Source organism: Colias croceus, chromosome 13 (assembly GCF_905220415.1).
Source record: "Colias croceus chromosome 13, ilColCroc2.1".
Classification (NCBI taxonomy): domain Eukaryota; kingdom Metazoa; phylum Arthropoda; class Insecta; order Lepidoptera; family Pieridae; genus Colias; species Colias croceus.
Window position 1 is genome coordinate 6,188,038 of NC_059549.1, and position 21,146 is coordinate 6,209,183.

Below are 21,146 nucleotides of genomic sequence, written 5' to 3' on the forward strand. Positions count from 1 at the left end.
TGCAGCGTTTAAACGACGTGACCTAAAATGATTTTCCAAAAATACATCAGACGGTGTGGAGGCGGCTGCCGAGTCGCAAGCCCGTCTAAACACTATTGACATTAGGATTATTTACCTTTCATTACAAAATGAAAGCAATTTTATTGCTATTTTTGATAAATTACTCGATAACAGATGCAGCAGTGAGCACACGTTATCCAATAGGTACGTTTGCAATAGTATTGCTTCAATCGTTCGAACGCTAACTTTGTTTATTTTTCAGGCGGCTTATTTAATAAACAAACTTTGCCAACATCGGCTCAGGCTTTTGAGAATATTGTGAATTCAGGCACTACGAGGTCGTATCATGGGCGGGCTATGTACTTGCAAGTCGTCGACAGCTATTCCACGGCTTTAGAACGTAAGTTTTTATTTTGATTAGTATTTATAATATTATGAAATGCAAAGTAGTTTACTTTGTTAGTTAATCCTGACTTTAAACTGCTTTTGTAACATCTCTTTGTTGTATTTTTTATATTGAACTTTATTAAAAATATGCAAATAGTGTTTGTTTTTATAAGTGGATTACTGAACCAGAGACCAACAGATATAGCGTAGGATTTGAAAATTCATCAAAAATAATAATTCTGTGGTATGTATAATCCCAACCTAAGTACATAAAATAAATAATATTAAGCTTAATGTTAAGGCTTATGTCTATAAAAATTAAAAAATCTATCCTAGGCTTTTACTGCGTACACCAGACGAAATGAAGCTGAGTCATTAGATATAAAAGCTTATAAAATCTAAGAGCCTATTTCTCTGTCTCAAACAGTTTTTGGTTAGTTACTAACTTGTTATTAGTCTTCTTAAATAACACTACTAATATTCATATACCAATAACCTATAGGCCTTATCATATTTATTTTACTACTAGTATATGAACAAGAAATTTTGCTCGTTTGTTTTCTTTCTTTCACTTTGCAACCACATAACAGAGCAGCGGAGAGATTTAGTGATACGATATTTGTGTATGTAGTTATGAGGCTAAAAAGTAACAGGCTTCTGCGGTGAATCATCTCATTGCCATGGGGATTTTCTTTAACTACCCGCAATGACCGTAAATAAAAGAGATTCCAGAAAGTCAGGTTTTAATATAAACCAAAATGTTTCCAGTGTGCCCATACACGTCAGATAACAAAGGCATCGTGGCCCTCATCGACCCTCGGCCGACGAACGGTATCTGTGACACGACTTGCTTGCTCTGCAACAGACTCAATGTACGTTATGATCCTTATAAATGCAAATACGATCACGGACTAGATTGCAGCTTTTAGAGTGAACACGCTGCAAAATGCCTTTTGAACGTCTTGTGTTTGTCATGTAAATACGGTGTGAGATTTCTTTTTGTTAGATTTATGTATGTGTTCGCTGTTTTGTTGTATTACGCTTTTTGCATGAATAGCAACCTTCAATATGCTAGGCATTAAAGAATGAATATGATTTAGTATAATTTAAATCGTGTAAATGTAATATTGTTTGTTACATAAATGATAAAAACATAGTGAGTTAAAAAATAAAGCTATATTTTCTACTCGTACTATTGAGCAGTATTTTCTATCATATTTCTGCGACATGCAAGTATTGAAAATATGTTCAATTTCCAGAGTACATTTATTTATTCAAAATATCTTTTCATTTTATGATAATTATTTTCCATCCTAAAATAGAACAATCACGTATAATGAGATCCTTCATTACTTGAAACATTCGACTGAATCGAACGCCTATTTTTAAGATTTAACGAGCTCTCGCACGTGTCATTAAAATAAAAATATTTTCAGATATCACATTTAGCTCTAAGTTGGGAACCTCCAGATACGTTATATGAAAATTCATATACATTAATGTACCACCCGCCGCCGGAACTTATATCAAAAGCGTATGCCACGCTAATTAAAAAGTTGCAATGGGATAAATTTACATTTTTCTACGAAGACGACGGGAGTAAGTCATGAAAATTTTGCATGCATAATACTCATATGTAATTTTTCTTTATTTTAATTATACTGGTGAATATTTAACGAGTAGAAAAAAAAAATGTGAAAATGAAGTCCAAAATAACGTTGATTTGATATCCTACATATAAAACATTATAGGTTTCATCCGTTTACAAGAAGTGATAAACACATGGCCGTACAAAAATGATCCAATTCTATACAGAAAACTGGACCCGGAAGGGGACAATAGGGAGATATTTAAAAATGTCTTCAAGGTGGAGCACATGAGCTATCACGTAATGGATTGCGCCGTGGAAAATGTTCGGAAATATATGGAGGAGATTATTCAAGTTGAAAATTCCACGCAATATCAAGTACGTTTTTTATTGGATAAATGTTCTTTGGTCCACGGAACACCGGTGTTGTGTTTGATTGATGAATATTTTATTAAAATCTCTTATTTACCTTTAATGGTAGATATAGGTACGAAGTATGTTATTGTACATAAAAGCGAATGGATTTTCCTTCCCGTTTGCTTTCCACGCTCTGTGCACATTTTTAATGTTTTGTTAGTAGTTACCTTCGGAAGGGGCGGGAAGCTTTTGTTCTTTGTAATGATGACGCTACGATAATGGTATAACGTCTGCGAGTCTATTTGTTTGTTATTCTTTTGTTATGTTTGATCTAATTTGAGAATCTCACACATTCCTCACTGGTTATTACTGTAAAAAAATACACTTTGGATGCATACTTGTTACTTATCCATTATTACTCTAAATACTATTTGATATCGTATCGTCGTAGTAATAAACGATTTAACTTACAACAACATTAAAGTAGTTTTAACTTTTAGTTTAATTAAACATCAACATTTTCATTTTTATAAATGTGTGTGTTTTAGAGTTTTATATTGACAAATCTGGACGCATATACAGTTAATTTGGAAGATGTGCCAGATCTCATGGCGAATGTAACTACAATGCATTTAACAACACCCAATGATATTAAATGGAAAGATATGGATATGAATACTGCTAATTGTTCTATTCGGGTAAGTTTTATATTACTGGTTATGCTTAGACATCTTATAAGCATATTTATCAAAAAAAGTTTTGTTAAGAATCTGTGGTTTTAATTGAAATAAAAATGTTAAGTATTTGATTTTAATGACAATGGGTACATAAAGAGATTGGCGAATTCACACAAATTGTTTAATTTTATTTAGTTTGAAATAGGATTTTAATTATTTTTCATTAAAATATTTTCTAAATAACAAAATAACATCATAACACATCAAAGTAATGAAGGTCCTTAATTTTAACTTCCTCACATTGTGAAAATTAAAAATTATTTCGGGCATGCTAAATGCCATATTACATTTTGCGCGTATATTTCGCATTATACGTAGCGTAAGTATTTATATATACGAGAAACTTTACCTCCACGTCTGTAAATGTCAGTTTTACGGCAGCATTTAAACTGACATTATAACTCGAGGTACGCTGAAAACTTGAAAGTTGCATTTGTTATGTGATTTTAATATACTTCAATTAATTTTTTGTTTTTTTACCGACATTTTTACTTATGTTACAATTGTAGATGTTATGTAAATGTGGATAATTATTGTAATTGAACTTATGTATATATATTTTCTACTGCAATTGTATTAGCTGTAACTTTTCATTTCAACTGACTTAAGAGGCCTACACCACCGAAACTAGCGCCACCGAACATTTTATTTTTTTACTCCTTAACCAGATCAAATTTAAAAAATCTAGCTCTGTACTTTGCTAGTATATTACTTGTAGTATTTTTGGTATTACTTTTCACTATTCTAACTGTTCATTATTCTAGAGAACTTTTGATTACCGCCAAAAGTGGCCACTTTTGGCGGTAATCAAAAGTTCTCCTAATTTACCGAATGCAAAATAATGAAAAGTAATACCAAATATACTACAAGTAATATACTAGCAAAGTACCGAGCTAGATTTTTTAAATTTGATCTGGTTTAGGAGTAAAAAAATAAAATGTTGGGGGGGCGCTAGTTTCGGTGGTGTAGTCGCCTTAAAAAATATTACAAGGCTCTCAAATTCACTGTATTTTTTATATGTTACCTAAAAAACTTAGTGCAGTCAGCACTGATTTTGCCTTCCGCCTTCCGGTTGGTCCTATTGGTTGGTTGGTCCTTCAAATCTAGTTCTGCCAGTCAGTTAAGTTTTTTGTATATTATGTTATTCAATAGATGAGAAATACTTGTAGTTGGAAACCGCGTTAGCAGCAGACGCTCTAAGTCATTTAGATAAAGCGATACGTAGCATGCAACTAGAGAGCGAAGACTACCCGCGGCGGTACGGTCAAGTGGGCGATCCGCCGCCATTATGTTTTATGAACAATAACGCGGATTACGAGGCGAACGCTTGGCCGAGCGGAAACGCGTTACGCGAAGCTTTGACTAAGGTAGGAAGATGTTTGTTTTGTTTTCTGTCTGTGTGTATGTGTGAATATATACCGATCTGTGCGGAGCAGTCTAAAGTCTAAGTCTACTATAAGCCTAAGTAATTTCTATTTAGATTATACCTACTACAGATATTTTATGTAAATTTTATAAGTAAAAAAGTGTGAATACTACTACTATATTATAATATACGCCAAATTGAGATGGCACGATTCAACTATCTCGAATGAAAAAGAAGTAAGTAATTGCATTATGTTAATTTTTTGAAGAATTATTCAACAAAAATAACAGAAATAACACAAAATAATATTAAACTGAATAAAGTAAAATAATATTAAACTATACACTTGTGTCCACAGCTTCGGGTGCATTTAATCTTATCATGGTATAACTTTTACCATTTAGTTTCCATCACTAATTTCAGTCCTTTCAAGTTTTCGTCTAACGACTAAAGTAATGTATGTCCCTCTCTAATGTTCAATCTATATTCTTATATTGATATACCTAAACCTTGTAGTTCAGGCCGTCAGGCGTACACTATACGTACATTTTTTCGAGTGCATTTTGTATTTTGTTAACGTTCATTTCAAGCACTTTCCATTACTATTTTCATTGTAATTCTATTTACTTATAACGACTCGAGTTCACTTTAACGATAAATTGAAAAATGCAAACATAAAAATGAATGGCGCGATTTACATAATGGAGAATCTGTTTTCAGACTTCAGCGAAAGGTTTTACGGGGAACATTGAATTCGATGAGAACGGCAAAAGAACTAACTTCGTCCTGCATTATTCCAAATTCAGTAACGAGAGTCAGTTCATTTACGTAGGCTATTGGGATTCTAAGACAGACATTATTACAGATGAAAAGGACGTCACGGATCGATCGGCGGCGAGAACCTCCAAGTCTGTTATACGGGTGAATATTTATTATGTATTCAAATATTCGTTATGTATATTTAGGAAAAGATTTCTTGTGACTTTTAAGATAAATCATATATATAACTTAATCATGTGACAGACGAAATTGCGAAAAGTATCATAAACTGAATTTATTAACATTGATATCGTATTTTTTTTTTCATAAGGTTGGCTCATGGTTTATACTAGTTGTGATACCGACAGATCACAGGTTTAATTCCTAGCAAAGAATAAACTAATAGCAAGGCACGGAACACTTTTCTCTTTCTTCTTGAAAATTAAACTATACTATGTATTCAAAAGGTTCCAAAATCTATAACAATATACTACTGTACATAGCAAAAATACGTTGACACAATATATGCCTCAAAATATAAATGCATTCCGTAGTTTCCGTATAGTGAGAAAATGCGATAATCCTAATCTATATCACATTAGCTAACATTGAATATTAATAAACGCACTTTCAGACATGTCAGATGTATTTAATTTTCCGTAAATCTACACCATATGGTGACCCTGTCGGGATGAAATACGTCTTGCGCGTTTGGCGGTGTGTTCATATCATACAATATTAGACTAATTAAATATGTACCACAAATATTTGGTATTATGAGAATTATATATGTATATTGTATCTTCTAATATATAAAAATCAATGCCACTTTTCGTTGTAATTCCATAACTCGAGAACGGCTGAACCGATTTCGATAATTCTTTTTTTATTATATTCCTTGAAGTACGAGGATGGTTCTTATGTAGAGAAAACGTAAACATGTACCACGGGCGAAGCCGGGGCGGACCGCTAGTAATTTATAAATCTGATGGACACGACTGTGAAATATTAGTTTTATTGTGTTGTTGTGTTGTGTTGAGCATTTCGTAGCTTTAGGTAGGATGTAGAATGTTACGGAAATATCTGATTTATGTAAATATTTGTTTTATTTAAATGTGATAGTATTTTGTTGCTTTTAGTTTGACTCATACTTAGATCGTATAATATATAGAAATTGAAACATTTTTACTGATTTGAATCGAATTGAATATAAGTATTAAGTAAGTTATTGTGCACAATGAGTATAAATATAAATATTATTCAACACTATTAACTCCCAAGCACAGTGAAGTGGAATTGAGATTAAAACTTAAATATAGTTTTCTCCTTATAAAAAGTGCTCAAGCTTCGAACTAACAAACTAGTTTTGTTCATTGTTCATTTAGAAGTCAGAACTAAGTTAACAACGAGAGAAAATAAAATATATTATTCGAAAGATATTTATTCCGTTTTGTTGCTTTTTGTAATTTGCAAGTATTTTTATTATTAATTGAAGTAAGTACTATGTTTTATTATTTAAAAACACGTTTAGAAGGTATGTCAGACGAACCTCTAGATAAATTTTATGGGTATCGTAGGCCGAAATTGATTTTAAGGCGAGTCCCGTCAGCGAAGCGGAGTAAAATTGGTTTGCAAGATCAAATTTTTCATGTATTTACAATTATATGACGCTTTTAGAAAAAATAATCAATACACTTCATGATATTGCCTAAAAATTGCTAATTTTTTACACAACCACGTATTTTGCTCGATCATATTAAATTATAAAAATAGGCTAAAATAAAAATCGATAACGAAATTTCTGATTTTACAAATAATTTTTATATAAGGATATGTATTTTGATGTACTGCAGAAAACGTGCTAAGTTTTGGTTTTCAACTGAAGCCCTGTAATTATAAAATACATAATATTATATCTCAGAACTTAACGTTGCCAAGCGTTTTCTTGACAAGCCGACGCTAGGAGCGACTCGCTCAAACGGCGCGATGAAATACCTCGCCTTAAAAATTAAGTATTAAGACATTTATCAACTTTTGAAACGAAACAACATAATAGTGATAATATAGAGATAAGGTGTTTTAAGAAAAAAATCTTTTTTCCTTAGGTTGTATCAAAAAAAGGCAAACCCTACTTTGATATAGACACCTCTAACGGCACAACTGTATATCGTGGATATGCAGTTGACCTCATAGATGCTATATTCAATTTTATACGGACGGAACATCATCAGGACTTCAAGTATGAGTTCTATCGAGTCGCTGAAGATAAGTATGGGAATCAGGTGGATGGGATCAAGAAGTGGGATGGCATTGTTGGGGACTTGCTTGAACATGTAAGTAATTTTTAAAATTTCTGTATCTTACTTATTATACCTATATAGTAGTAAGTTAAATGTAAGATATTGGTCATTTAAACTTTACCTCAGGCTTTATTAAGTATCAATGACGATAATTCTAAAACAACAATAATAATGTATCTAAATCTAAGTAATGTAGTGTTTAAATGAAAAAATCAAGGTATAATTTTGTTTTATCTCAATTCGCTCTAGCTGTAAAAAAAACAGTTTCTTCAAAATCCAATAACATAAATACAATAATATAATACAACCATCACAAATTACACAGCCAAATGATCCGTTAAATAAATCCCATAAAAATATGTGTATTTTAAATGCAGTCATGTAAATATAGGTAATAGATTTTTTGTTCTGAACACGTATAAACATTTACCATGCACGCATCATTAACTGGATTAAATTCTATTCGGAGCAGGGAATTGCAAACTCCGTTATTTTGATCTAACAAGTGGTATGAGCTTTCAGTTAAATTAAATTGAATCTTTATTTTAGCAGCAATATATTGTAATTAGCTGACCTCATAATGGGTTTTTAATTTAACATTGCTAGTGCTTATTTTATTATTTGGTTAACTTTATAATATGTAGGAAATCATTATAAACAAAATGTTAATAAAATTATATAATGTGATAAAATAGGTACTTTTAAAAATTACGAACGTTAAAAATTACGAAAGATAAAAATAGCAAAGACGAGCAAAGATAATCCGTTTTCCTTCGTAACATATTTGTTAACATCGTGTAATATTCAAGAATTTCCTATTGTAGAAATCGCTTTTGCCTTTGTTCAATCGCACAATGCTATCGTTATTTTATGCTTTTATTCGCTACATCTTATTAACTCAAATGTTATTATCTATCATGAACAAAGAAATAATTAAATTTCGATCGAAATACAAGCATGTAATGCGCAGAAATAATATTTTATTAAACAATCATCTCTGAATACAGCACGAAACTCTAGTAAATGTTTCTGGTAAACCTTTGAAAAATCGAATCAATGTTTAGAGAAAATTAATATCAGTGTTGTGCTTAAAAAAAGCATGCAAATCTCAGTCGACTTATGACCGTTTGTTCTAACCAGACAATGAACAATGACAATATGAATGACGCAGTCAAAGAAAAACCCGCATAGTTCCCGTTCCCGTGGGATTTCCGGGATTGCGTCATTTTCCCGGGATAAAAAGTAGCCTATGTCCTTTCTTGGGTATCAAAATATCTCCATACCAAATTTCATGCAAATTGGTTCAGTAGTTAAGGCGTGATTGATTACAGACAGACAGACAGAGTTACTTTCGCATTTATAATATTAGTATGGATTAAATCGCTTTACCTCTATGTTTGTAAGTTTAATATCGACTCCTTTAGATTCAATTCAAACTTATCACGGATCACTTACAATACAATAATGTCATGATTTATATTATATCCTAATAAATTCTCTTAAATTTTCTGTTAAAGCGTGTTTTTTATTTATTTAATTAAGTTCCAACCGCCAATACTGTAACATTACAAACAGCGTTCTATTACAGAACGCTGAGCTAGCGGTATGCGATTTCACGATAACGTCCGAGCGTCTCGCAGCTGTTGATTTCTCGACTCCTTTCATGTCGTTGGGAATCAGCATGTTGTTCAAAGAACCAGACCCAGAGATACCAGATATGTTCTCCTTTTTGAGCCCCTTGTCTTTAGATGTGTGGCTGTATTTGGGAACCACGTATATTATAGTTTCTTTTGTTCTGCTGCTGTGTGCACGGTGAGTAAATTAATTTTAATTTCATACATTAAAATATTACCTGGTTTTTATTCGCATCTTGTGATATTCGAATGAAACATGTTGATAACTTTTCCGAAGAATAAGATCTTATATTTTTGAAAACAAAGAGACTAGGTACTATTACACTGTATATCATCTTTGTAAACCTAGAAAAATATTAAAAAATTTTCATTTATTTTTGTTATTGTAAACCTTTGTAAACTAACTGATTTTAATCTGGTATGTTTGACAAACTCAGTCTCATCGCCAACATGCAACTAACGGAAAACTTTATTAATAACGAAAATTGAAAATACTGGCAATACTGGTAACATTCGGATTGTATGATTTAATAAAATCCTGGAATATTATATTCATACAGCGAGAAAAAGCAATTACATAAAATCTATATGTCGTAATATACAGAACCAAAGCTGCCAGTGATTAGTCTTTAATGGTTTGCTTTAAAAATATGTTTATTTTTAATTTGAAAAGTTCATTTTACACAGAACGTTATTAATTCCATTTATTTGAATTTTATTTGTAGGTATGTATTATTACTTATGGTTCGCAATTTCATGGGTTGAAAATAAATATCTGCGACTTTGCAATTATTCCTTGAACCATTATCGTAGAAGTTCTTAAACTTAGTGATTGAATTTCTCTATTTTGTACGTTTTTCTTCATAGCTTTTCTAGTCGTTCTAGTTTTTCTAGTCACTTTCTTACAAGACGTTTGACATTTTGTTAACAATGTCTCTGCCAGTATTTGTATCAAGTTAACAATGTGTGTAAGTAATTAGTGTCTGTGCTTTAGTATGAGCCAAGGCGATTGGGTGAACCCTCACCCGTGCAATCAGAACCCGGAGAACCTGCAGAATATATGGAGCCTGTACAATTGTATGTGGTTGACCATGGGCTCGATTATGACGCAGGGCTGTGATATATTGCCTAGGTAAGGTATCGTTTTAATTAATTTGATAATATCTGATTTGTGTAATAATTAAGTCTTTAATTTTTAGATAGTTATGCAATTGCTTTTAAAATGAGTTCCTTCTCTGTTTCATTTTAACTTGCCTGTATTTTGTTTGTGATATTTACATTTTTATTGCATCAGCGTATAATAAGATCACCTTTATAATAAATGGAGATTTAATTTAACCATACGCAGATGTTAAATTAATTATTAATCAGAGCCGCCAAGGTATAAAAAATACAACGCAAGAAATGGAAATTGGTATTCTTTCATTTTTTGCGGTAATTGCTTCTTAATTATTTATGGAGATATAATAATTGGATATTTTTAAACATAACAATTATAAGCCTGTAAAACGGTATTTAATTTAAGTAATTAATTACTGTATTTTACATTCCTCAAGCAATTATATCACGTGATAGTTTGGAAAGTAGCAATTAATCTTAAGAATATATAGTCCGGTTTTACAGCTTTTGATTATGATCGGGTAAGCTTATGTATCATTTGACCAATAATGTATGAAAATAATTAAAAACAGTTAAATAGGCTTTCACGGTCTTTGTCATCAAGATCATTGCCTCTATAATAGTCTTTATAAATACTAGCTTTCCCCGCGTTTTCAAATAAAACCCGCATAGTTCCCGTTCCCGTGGGATTTCCAGAAAAAAACTTATCCTGTGTTAATCCAAGTTACGTGTGCTAAATTGCATTGTAATCGGTTCAGTAGTTTTTGCGTGAAAGAGTAACAAACATACACACAAACGTCCATCCTCACAAACTTTCGCATTTATAATATTAGTAGGATTAGTAGGATAGGATAGGATGATATTGTAGTAAAACAACTTTACGTTAGTTATTTTCCACACAGAGCGGCTGGTTCTCGTTGGGTGACGGGAATGTGGTGGTTTTTCGCTCTCATCGTTACAGCATCCTACACAGCCAACATGTCGACTTTCCTGCGAAACAACAGACGAAGCACAGAAATAACCGACATAAAGGATCTCTCTGAACAAAATAAAATCGCTTACGGAGCTGTAACTAACGCCTCCACTTATAAGTTCTTTGAAGTAAGTTTATTGTATTGTAGGCGTAATGATATAACGTTTTTTCTATTGTTACTGATGTATTTTATTTGTGTACTAGCTGCGTCCCGCGGTTTCCCCCCGTAATTGTAATTCTAATATTCCTAAAATATCAGAATAAATAGTAGCTTTAGTTACTCCTTTGAGTCCTTATATAGCCGATGTACGGCTATCTGCCAGTGACAGTACCATTAAAATCAGTTAAGCCGTTCAGGAGATCAGTTGGAACTAACAGATAGACTAAACAGACAGCAAAACCGTAAAAATTAAGTTATATAACAAACAGACATACCAATTTTACTATTGGTACCTAGTTGTAGATTTTATGTATAGTGTTTAATATTTACGGTGTGTGATTGCGTTTCAATAAGTGTAAGGGTGAGTGAACGTATCCATTACTTAACTATTTCCCATCCTGATATTTGAGTCCCAAAACCCTTTTGGGATATCAATACATACATACTACACATCTTATGTTATTAACTGATGCGTTTAATATCTAGATAAAAAGGTGCCCAAAAGAAATATCTATTATTTTCACTAGCTTCCGCCCGCGACTCCGTCCGCGCAGAAAAATTAAGAAAAATTAAGATTTTTTTATACGTATTTTTCCGGGATAAAAAGTATCCTATTTTATGCCCAGGATAATAAGGTATAATTATACCAAGTTTCATCGAAATCGAACCGTTAGTTTTTACGTGATGCCTTCACATACAGACAGACAGACAGAAAGACAGACAAAAATTTTTTTAATCACATATTTGGGTTTGGTATCGATCCAGTAACACCCCCTGCTATTTATTTTTTCAATATTTTTAATGTACAGAATTGACCCTTCTACAGATTTATTTTGTACTACTTTAATCAGCAGCTAAAAGTTCTGATGAAGATCTGATTCAAGGCATTTATTAATTAAGAGTGTATTATGTGTTAAAATGTTATAACTAAACTACTACTAAATATAACTTGTTCGTGTAAAAGCTGTGATAAATTGAAATAGAGCGATGTTTTACTAACGTTTAGTTAGCTGGTTTAAACAGTAGCAAGGCCATTGTGAAAGATAAATTCAACTAAGTTGAGCAACTGTGTGCTGCGGTTTGATAACCTTAATGAGTTTGTACTCAGTTTCACGATACTGTCCAAAGTGTAGACTATTCTTTATGTACACCTTTGTCCTTTTAGTTCTATTTAGTTTTTAATCTATACCTAAATACCTATAAAGGTGAAGAGATTTTTGTTTGTCGGATTTGAAAAATACTTTCGGTTTAAGATAGGTAGCCCATTTATCGAGGAATAAAGCCTTTTTATATAAATTGGCTCTCCAATATCATGACGCTAAGACTAATAGGAGCAATGCGTATGTTAAAACCGCGGGGTACAGTTAGTTCTAAATGTGTAACAATATTTTAATCTCTTTTCATGTACGTGTTAATACGACTTAACTATATTCTACATATATTGTCTTCTCGTACCTATTCTAAAGTATTCCTTCGTGTTTCGTGATGTTACATAATAATATGAGATGTTGTTGTTTCTGTATTAAAATGAAAATTTGCTGAATGTATGTTTCATTGTAGCACGTGTAATGGAACGCAGGTGAGAGTGTTAGTGAAACCGTGATATACTTACCACTTTTCGGTTATTTTTTGTTATTATGCTGTCTCCAATCCAAGTAAAATGTTTACGTTTTTGATTGTATTTCCACTTAGTTAATTGGACTTTAGAGTGATTTGTGAAATTTATGGAAGAGGGTTTGCGAATAAAATAACTGTATTGATTTCATTTATGTCAAAGATATAGAATTTGTAGTAACGTATCTTTAATTTAATCTTAAACGAAACAACGAGAAATTAATTGCTTATTAGAAGACAAACAAGACCTAGTATCATAGCGTAATTGTCATTGGAGATAATCTAGCTCAGAGGTCGTGGAATAATTAAAACGAAATTATCTACGCTCCTCATAATTGTTTTCAAGACAAGAAATATTACTTAAACAATATTTTTTCAACAAAATAAACAAGATTAAAACTCAAACTTGAGTGCTCCATCTAATCTGAATTGAATTAGAAATGTTTCGTAAGAACTTATAAAATTTTTTGTCAAAGCAATAGGTAATTTTATCAGTAAGCGATGTCGTTTAAGATCCCGATAATATAAGAAAAATAAAAGTAAAAATTACACATTTCTTTCCATATGCTCTATGGAATTTTTTAAAGCGAAAACCATAAAAGTTTCGCAAAGAAGTAATGCAAGTGAGTGCTATGAAAGATTGCCACGATAACCCAAATGACTTTATAGCAGAGGAAACGAGATTGTCCAGACTCCAGACACACTCTGGAGACAATAGCGCGTATCTTTCATGGCTTTGTGTTTCTATTTTGGTATTAGGGTTATGTAAAATTGTGTTAGGTTAAGTAAATACTATTTATTAGTAGTGTTGATTAATTATCAACATGAAGTCGGTGAAAAATATAGATAATTTATATCAAAAGTACATCGCCTATTAATGTTTAAGATATTCTCAATAAATAGATACATTTCGAAATTTATAATAGTTCGAAACTAAATAATATAAAAATGAATGCTTACCATAAAATTTCTCATCTAATAATTATTTTTTTCAGACATCAAATGATACTGTTTACAAAAAGATCTGGTCCAATATGAATGCGGCAAAGCCCACTGTTTTTACGCGAAATAACGAAGAAGGTTTGAACAGAGTATTAAAAAGTAAAGGGAAATATGCATTTTTTATGGAATCCACTGCCATAGAATATTATATGCAAAGATTCTGCGATCTTAAAATGGTCGGAAATAAACTGGATTCGAAGGATTATGGCATCGCTATGCCAAAAAGTAAGTAATAAAACATTTTTGGTTTGAAATTCAGATTATTTGAAAAGCTTTTATTGAAATGGTATTACTAAGTAAAACAAAAATTGATGAAACAGCTTCCATATATTTTTTTTCATTCGATTGGGTAAGTAAATTCCTTTTAAAATATGTATTTTAAATACGTTTTCATTATTTTTTAAAATATGTATAGAAAGCTTATGTTTTAAGACCATGCTATTTCTTATACCTAAGGAATAAGAACGGTTCTTGATGCTATATTTTGCGATCTAGTATTACGCGATAGTTCCAAATTCTTCTGACTCTTGGCAGCAGACAGTTGTTTTTCAGAACAAACTTTCATTTCATCAGAGCAATCTTTCCAAGTATCGACAGTTAGTATTAGTTTGTTCTATGTATTTTGTTAAACGTCTTTAATTTTAGTTTTTATTTGTACCTTTGTTTTAAATAAAATAAAAACACTATTTTATATTTAGTTCAAGTATATTTTCAAAGTGATGACTTTGTTTTTTTTACAAGTCCTTCATAAAATGTTAAACATTTTGTTAAATACATGTTTTACTACTTTTTATTTTATGTAAAAACTGCATAATTGTAGTACGCACCATATTATAGTAATATTACAGTATAAAAATATGAATTTTGAGACTGTGGTAATATCCTTAAGTCCATACGAACTTTCTTCTAAGTTTAACAGGGATTTTTGTTGTTTTTCTTTCATCAAAATTATTGCGTTTATAATGGTTATCTTTAATTAATTTTTAGATTCTCCTTTCAAAAGTTTGATTGACGCCGCAATATTAGGTTTACAAGAGTCGGGTGAGTTGCTGGCGTTGAAGAGAAAATGGTGGGAAGAAGAGGATAATGATGCTCATTGTGAGGTAGGTATTGAAGTTAAAAAGTCTTTTATGTTCTAGAACATTCTAGATCTATTTGGTTAGTGGTCATCGTAGTTGAGTATTAATTTCATAATGAAAATTTCATAAAATATTGAAATTATTGGCAAAACACTGCTAGTTAAGTTCCTTATGTTAAATTTAACTTTATACTACATGTGACAAGCTTAACGAAGTAGATAGGAATTTAGATAAATTTCATCGAAGGTAGTACTTTCTTGTGTTTATTTGACGCGAGTATTATGGATTAAGAAATTAAAGACTTTAATTTCTTCATCGAATATTATAAGCATTTGTATAATGTACATTATCTTTATTCTATAAGGAACTCCATATAAAGTGTTTTACTTATTAAGCTACTGTTCAATAAAATGTCTTTCAACACGTTTAAAGTTTCCTTTATCGCTAATGTCGCTCAACTTAAATACCGATGAAAATTCCTTTCGACATGGTTACTTTATTTCAGCTACGTGTATCGTATAAAATTTGAGAATTAACTTACATTTTTATCGACACACTTTAAGTGTCATCTCATATTATATTAAAACAATTTTATTGTTCCTTATTTTTGTAATAGGATTTTAAAATAACTTGGCATTAGGTGTACAAATCAATATTACTTTTAAACCCTTTTAACTGAGAAGTTTTCAACAATTTCTTATAGTGCTTTTAGCTTTTAACACTACTAACGTCAACCTTCATACAAAATTATACAAAGAGTCGGCGGTTTTGGGTGTACGTTGATATATCGGTCCGTCAGCTTTGCTTTTCAATTTAGATTTCTAATATAGATTGCTAAATGTTATCCGATTTTAATATGTAAACAGTTTTCCAGTTAGTTTTATGAATATTGAAAGTACGATTCTAAATAATTTGTAGTTTCCATTAGGTTTTAAAGCAGCAATTAATTAAAGTGAATATTTAGTTGTGAAATGAAGTGAATAAACAATAGAAAAATATATTTTTTTTTAAAGTGAAACTTTTATTACATCGTCTCAAACTTTTTGGTCTGTGTAGCGTATAATTAGCAAAATTAATTAGCGTAATTAGCGTACGATACGTACGATAGATATCGTACCAATACGATAATTTTTAGTTAAATGTCTATAGTGTGAAAAAAAGTTTCACTTTTACCGTGGTTTCATAAAACCACACAAGATTTTTTTATTACTCTATGTGACGTCATTATAATTGATAATATTATCTTGTAAATAGAAATACACTTTTTTCTCATTAAAATTAACAGTACAATAAAACCATACACATTTTTATAGGAAAACACAGAATCTGATGAAGATGACGATGGTTCCTTACAAATGAAGAACACGAGTGGTATTTTCTTAGTGCTCGGTGTGGGCGGCGTTATCGGACTTATAGTAGCTGTTATAGACTTTATGTTACACGCACGAAAGATCAGTGTGAAGGAAAGGGTAAGTATTTATTTGTATGCCATGAAATACTTACAATGTATGTGTTTTTGTATTAATAAAATACTGTTAAAATGTCATTGAAATGGGTTTATATTATAATCGGATCAATAAACACAGGTAAAAGCTTCCCGAAAATAGGTAAATCAAATCATGTCTTTTATCCTTGTTGTTTATTAACAAAAATAAATAAAAATAATAGTTAAAAAAAACTAAAAACACGCTTTTTATAGAAAACCGAACTAAAAAATAGTAAATTTTATCAAATTAGTGTATTGTCATCGGTCCTCAATAAATCTACAAAGTTTAAACGAAATCTGGCCGTTTAAAGTGGGTCAAAATCGCGCCCAAAGAAGTCGGTTACAAACATACAAACATACAGGTGAAGCTAATATAAAGCGTGTAAAAAGACGTGTGGTACTCGGGGACCGCCGCGGTAAAGCTATTGCATAGCATGCCTTCAAGCCACACCTCCGTGCCCGTCGGAGTGGGGAGCGTGAGGTTTTTTCGTAACGGAATTTCTCGATTCGATCCCCGCGCTCAAGGTCCGCAATAGAAGCTATGCAATAGCTTAATATATTTTGTCTGGTAAAATTTATTCAAAATGAAATATTTTTAATTCCATACAGAAGTGTTTGGTGAAGGAGCAATAAACAATTTAACATCCGTATAAAGAATTTATTGTATGAATAGGATTAGCTTGAGGCGTTCTTCCTATTTCTTTTCAGAAATATCTCAGATCTAGGTCACGTATTTGCGTAATAAATAATATGCTTCGATCGCCATCTCGATGTTTGTCGGAAATCAGTGATGTGATTTCTCGTTTACCTTCCATTATGTTACAGAATACTTGTATTTTGAGCAGACGAACTAAATCTGATTCATTTCTGTGTTGTGTCGCTTAAAATTTGATTGTTACTATAGCAGTAATTGCGTATTAGCATAGGTACATACTGAAAATGAGTTTTCTCCAATAGAATGTAGGTATAGTAACTCTATCTCCTATTTAATTGGATTTTTGTTTCTCATTTTATTGTACTTTGAAAGGTAATCTGGGGGCACGGTAGTGCCCCCGCCAAGACGAGCCAAGCGAAAACGAAGCGCACGGGCACTACCTACCTTTTCTCGAAGCGCTTCGACGTTTTTTTGAACCCTCATAACTTGGGTTTGGATTATGCTAGATCAACAAAATTTTCGGGATATATTGTCAATAGCGGACTTATTGAACGTATTAAGTTTTAATTACATTAGCTTTTATACTTCAGATTTTATTTATATCTAAAAAACGCTAATTTCGTCACTGACTCACTGATGATCATCAAAATTCTTAAGGTATTTCCTAATGTCCTAGAAAGCTGAAATTTTGTATGTAAGCTAGTATTAGCACACAAACAACAAAAAATTATAAAACTTGTAACTTTCATCCCCCAACCCCTTAAACTAGGGGATGGGAGTTTATATGAGACCTGTAATTTAAAATTAAATTTTGATGACGCTAGAGCTCTAATAATCTAAAACTTGGTTCCCCTAGATATATATACATATATGTAATATGTATAGGTACTCCTTGTTAAAAAATTTAATCGACAAATATTGAGACATATACTTCAGATCAGATCATATAAATATGAATGAATAGAAGTGTTGCGAACGTCTCCTGCCTCTTACGTCCACACAGTAGCTATAGTCTTTTTCACGTAGGATGATTCCTGTGACACTTCGTAGTGTTCCGAATTACGTATTTTATGTTTAAAACGCCAAAATAATTTTAGTGCATATTATTTTTATTTTATGGCGGCATTATTACCAAAAATATAAAAATGAAACATCTTAAGCTTATAAATCAAAAACAGTATTGTTTAGTTTAATATAATGAAAAATAAAATAAAATAACACAAATATATAATACCTACGCAATTCGTGTACATGAAATGGATCGTTGAAAAATCATAGAGTTGGAAAACATATAATCGGCGCCCATCTTGTGATCGTTTGTCAATCGAGTCAATCGTCTGTACGAGTGCGTCAGCTTTCTATACAAGTTGCATTTTTATATTGATATTTTACGTGGTATTCTGTTATTGTTACTAATTGCTATTGTTGACTTTTTTTTTGCTGTTGTTTGCTAAGTTTCCTTAGTTAAATGTTGATTTCATTTCCATATAAAATATTATCGATTATCGGAAACAATTGATATGATTTCAGTAAAGACATCTCTACACGTGTCAAAAATCGATGTGTCACAGAAATCATCTTAGGTGGAAAGGACTATAAAAATAAAAAATAAATGTCCTTGACAAGAGAGTGGGCTATAAAAAAAGGCGTCTCTGATGTGTAAGAAATACACCCCAAAAAAAAGAAGAAAAAAAAAAGTAAAAAAATAAATTTTGTTACAAACAACTTACTTACTTACAAAAAGACATGAAATCCCACCAAAAACATTTTCATGTAAAATGTTGCCAAGACGAGACCATATGACTCGCACTGTCAAAAAGTTATCAGATCTCATGTAGAGCCAAGCTTCTAACACTACACGCCCTAACTCTACAAGGCCTAACTTCACAAACTCTACACCTTAGTCAAAATATGTGGCTTGGCCGTTCGTTACTACAAGAACTATTGTATAACACAAAAGTAATGAACAGTGAATTAATTTTTCACCTTACGCCGATGTGAATGTAGCGAAATGGCCAAGCCACATATTTTGACTAAGGTGTAGAGTTTGTGAAGTTAGGCCTTGTAGAGTTAGGGCGTGTAGTGTTAGAAGCTTGGCTCTACATGAGATCTGATAACTTTTTGACAGTGCGAGTCATATGGTCTCGTCTTGGCAACATTTTACATGAAAATGTTTTTGGTGGGATAAATATTTCCTATTCCTTTTATCCTAAATATTTCCTATTTCCTTTCAAAATACAATCAAATGCCTCTTCAGGAACATCTTATTAAAATTTATTTATAGATGCCAAGTTAAAGTTAATCCTGGAAAGAATGAAAGACAAGATTGATTGAATTTTTCCCTTGGTATAAGATTAGCCACTATAAAATTATTTCTTAATTCACTTTAGTTATAGTTTGGTGTTTCATGAAAAATTTTGGAAAGGTTTTACCGTTAAATCTTTTGTAAAGCGAAATTGCGACTTTTACAACGCGCGTAATTCAAGCAACAAAACACAAGACAATTACTTTAATACAAACAAGCAAGTTTATCAAACGGAGCTTTAAAAGGTCATAATTTAGTGCACTTGTACGTACGTGTAACTTTCCGCAGCTAGGAGCAACTTTGAATAATTAATAAAGTGAGGTAATTAAACAGCCCCACAAAGTTGCAGTACACTCAGAAATTAAAATAATGTACATCTTCTTGGCACATTTCCATTTGGTATGGAGTTTTCGTATCAAAATAATGCCGTGAATATCCTTGATGTAAGACGCTTTTGTTGACTTGTGGACCTTTACCTTTACCAACATACAAGGCACCACAGTAAGGCACTAATTTGACGTTTTCTCGTATGCTTCTGATATTACGCTCTTCGCGAATATGTGAATGTGGGAGTGAACATATTATTTTTATAATAATATTCTCGTTAATGAATGACTTACGCTCTAGGAGAATTTTAATAATAATACTGAAGTTTTCATAGTTTAGAATTAAAAGGCTTACCTACATTGATAATTTCCTTTCTTTAACAAAACAAAATTAGTATTTGATATACATACCTAGGTACTTACTTTTTCCTAAATTGTGTTATAACCCCGAATACACCATCAGACCAATATTTCGTATTTATTATGTTACGAATGAAACGCGACGTGATAGGAAGCGGTGATTTGATTTACCTTCTTTTTGAAAGGTTTTACCCTGTTATTGATCCGATTATGTAAAACCATTTCAATTACAGTTTAAATGAAACACTCTTGTTATTTGACGTTAACGTAATTGAGCATTTGTATACAATGATGTGCAAAATACAAAAGTGGATAATTCTTATACATTTAGATCCTTTACAAAAAATAAATGTGTTTTGATGCTTAAATGCTGCCAATATAACTAATACCAATATATTAAAGTGTGTGTATTTCTACTTTGGGTTGTTACTATTTACTCCTTTCAATATCACGATATGACTTAATTGAGTCTGCAAATTTATTTTACCATTCGTACCTAGCGTGCACTAAAAGCGTGATAATAATTACAAGCGCCCTATTATTTTTTGTAGATAACCTATAAAGAAGCGTTACTAAGCGAGTGGCGAGTATCCCTAAACCCGCGCGAGTTGCACAAGCCAGCCGCTCCACCGCGCTCTGCAGCTCCGTCCACCGCTACGCCGTCTCCGCTACGAGACCGCTCACAGTCACGAGCAGTCTCTGTGCTACGAGCTGCTACGTCGTTCATTAATTTTGATGAAATTTATTGATTGTTGTTGGAAATAAAGATTTCGTGTTGATTGAATTGTTTTACTTGTCCAAGCCGTGCAACTGCGTTATCTACAGCTACGCTGTCCCCGCTACGAGGCAGCTCGCTGTCGTCGGCGGTCATATCATACGATATTATCTACTAAAAAGTCTTTGTTGGTTAATTGTTTTATTTTTGCATACGCAGGCCGC

General features: G+C 31.9%; 1 protein-coding gene across 2 annotated transcripts; it reads left to right on the plus strand.

Moving 5' to 3' along the window:
* Positions 1 to 63: 63 nt before the first annotated feature.
* On the plus strand, positions 64 to 20,991 carry LOC123696651 (glutamate receptor 4-like). Of its 2 annotated transcripts, XM_045642979.1 has the most exons (16): positions 64 to 204; positions 263 to 400; positions 1,156 to 1,259; positions 1,824 to 1,986; positions 2,139 to 2,353; positions 2,881 to 3,030; positions 4,239 to 4,436; positions 5,156 to 5,356; positions 7,300 to 7,527; positions 9,083 to 9,306; positions 10,123 to 10,260; positions 11,150 to 11,348; positions 13,990 to 14,221; positions 14,984 to 15,099; positions 16,389 to 16,544; positions 20,759 to 20,991. In XM_045642979.1, the coding sequence occupies exons 1-16, from the start codon at positions 129 to 131 to the stop codon at positions 20,954 to 20,956; spliced, it is 2,736 nt and encodes a 911-aa protein (XP_045498935.1). In that variant the 5' UTR covers positions 64 to 128; the 3' UTR covers positions 20,957 to 20,991. The 2 variants fall into 2 exon arrangements, with proteins under 2 accessions (XP_045498935.1, XP_045498936.1); XM_045642980.1 differs by lacking the exon at positions 5,156 to 5,356.
* Positions 20,992 to 21,146: the final 155 nt, after the last annotated feature.

Bases quoted from the DNA above. Each gene is read 5' to 3' on its own strand.
- LOC123696651 (XM_045642979.1), top strand. From the start codon at position 129: ATGAAAGCAATTTTATTGCTATTTTTGATAAATTACTCGATAACAGAT. The intron at 401-1,155 runs GTAAGTTTTTAT...AAATGTTTCCAG, and splicing joins CTATTCCACGGCTTTAGAAC to TGTGCCCATACACGTCAGAT. The intron at 5,357-7,299 runs GTGAATATTTAT...TTTTTTCCTTAG, and splicing joins CCTCCAAGTCTGTTATACGG to GTTGTATCAAAAAAAGGCAA.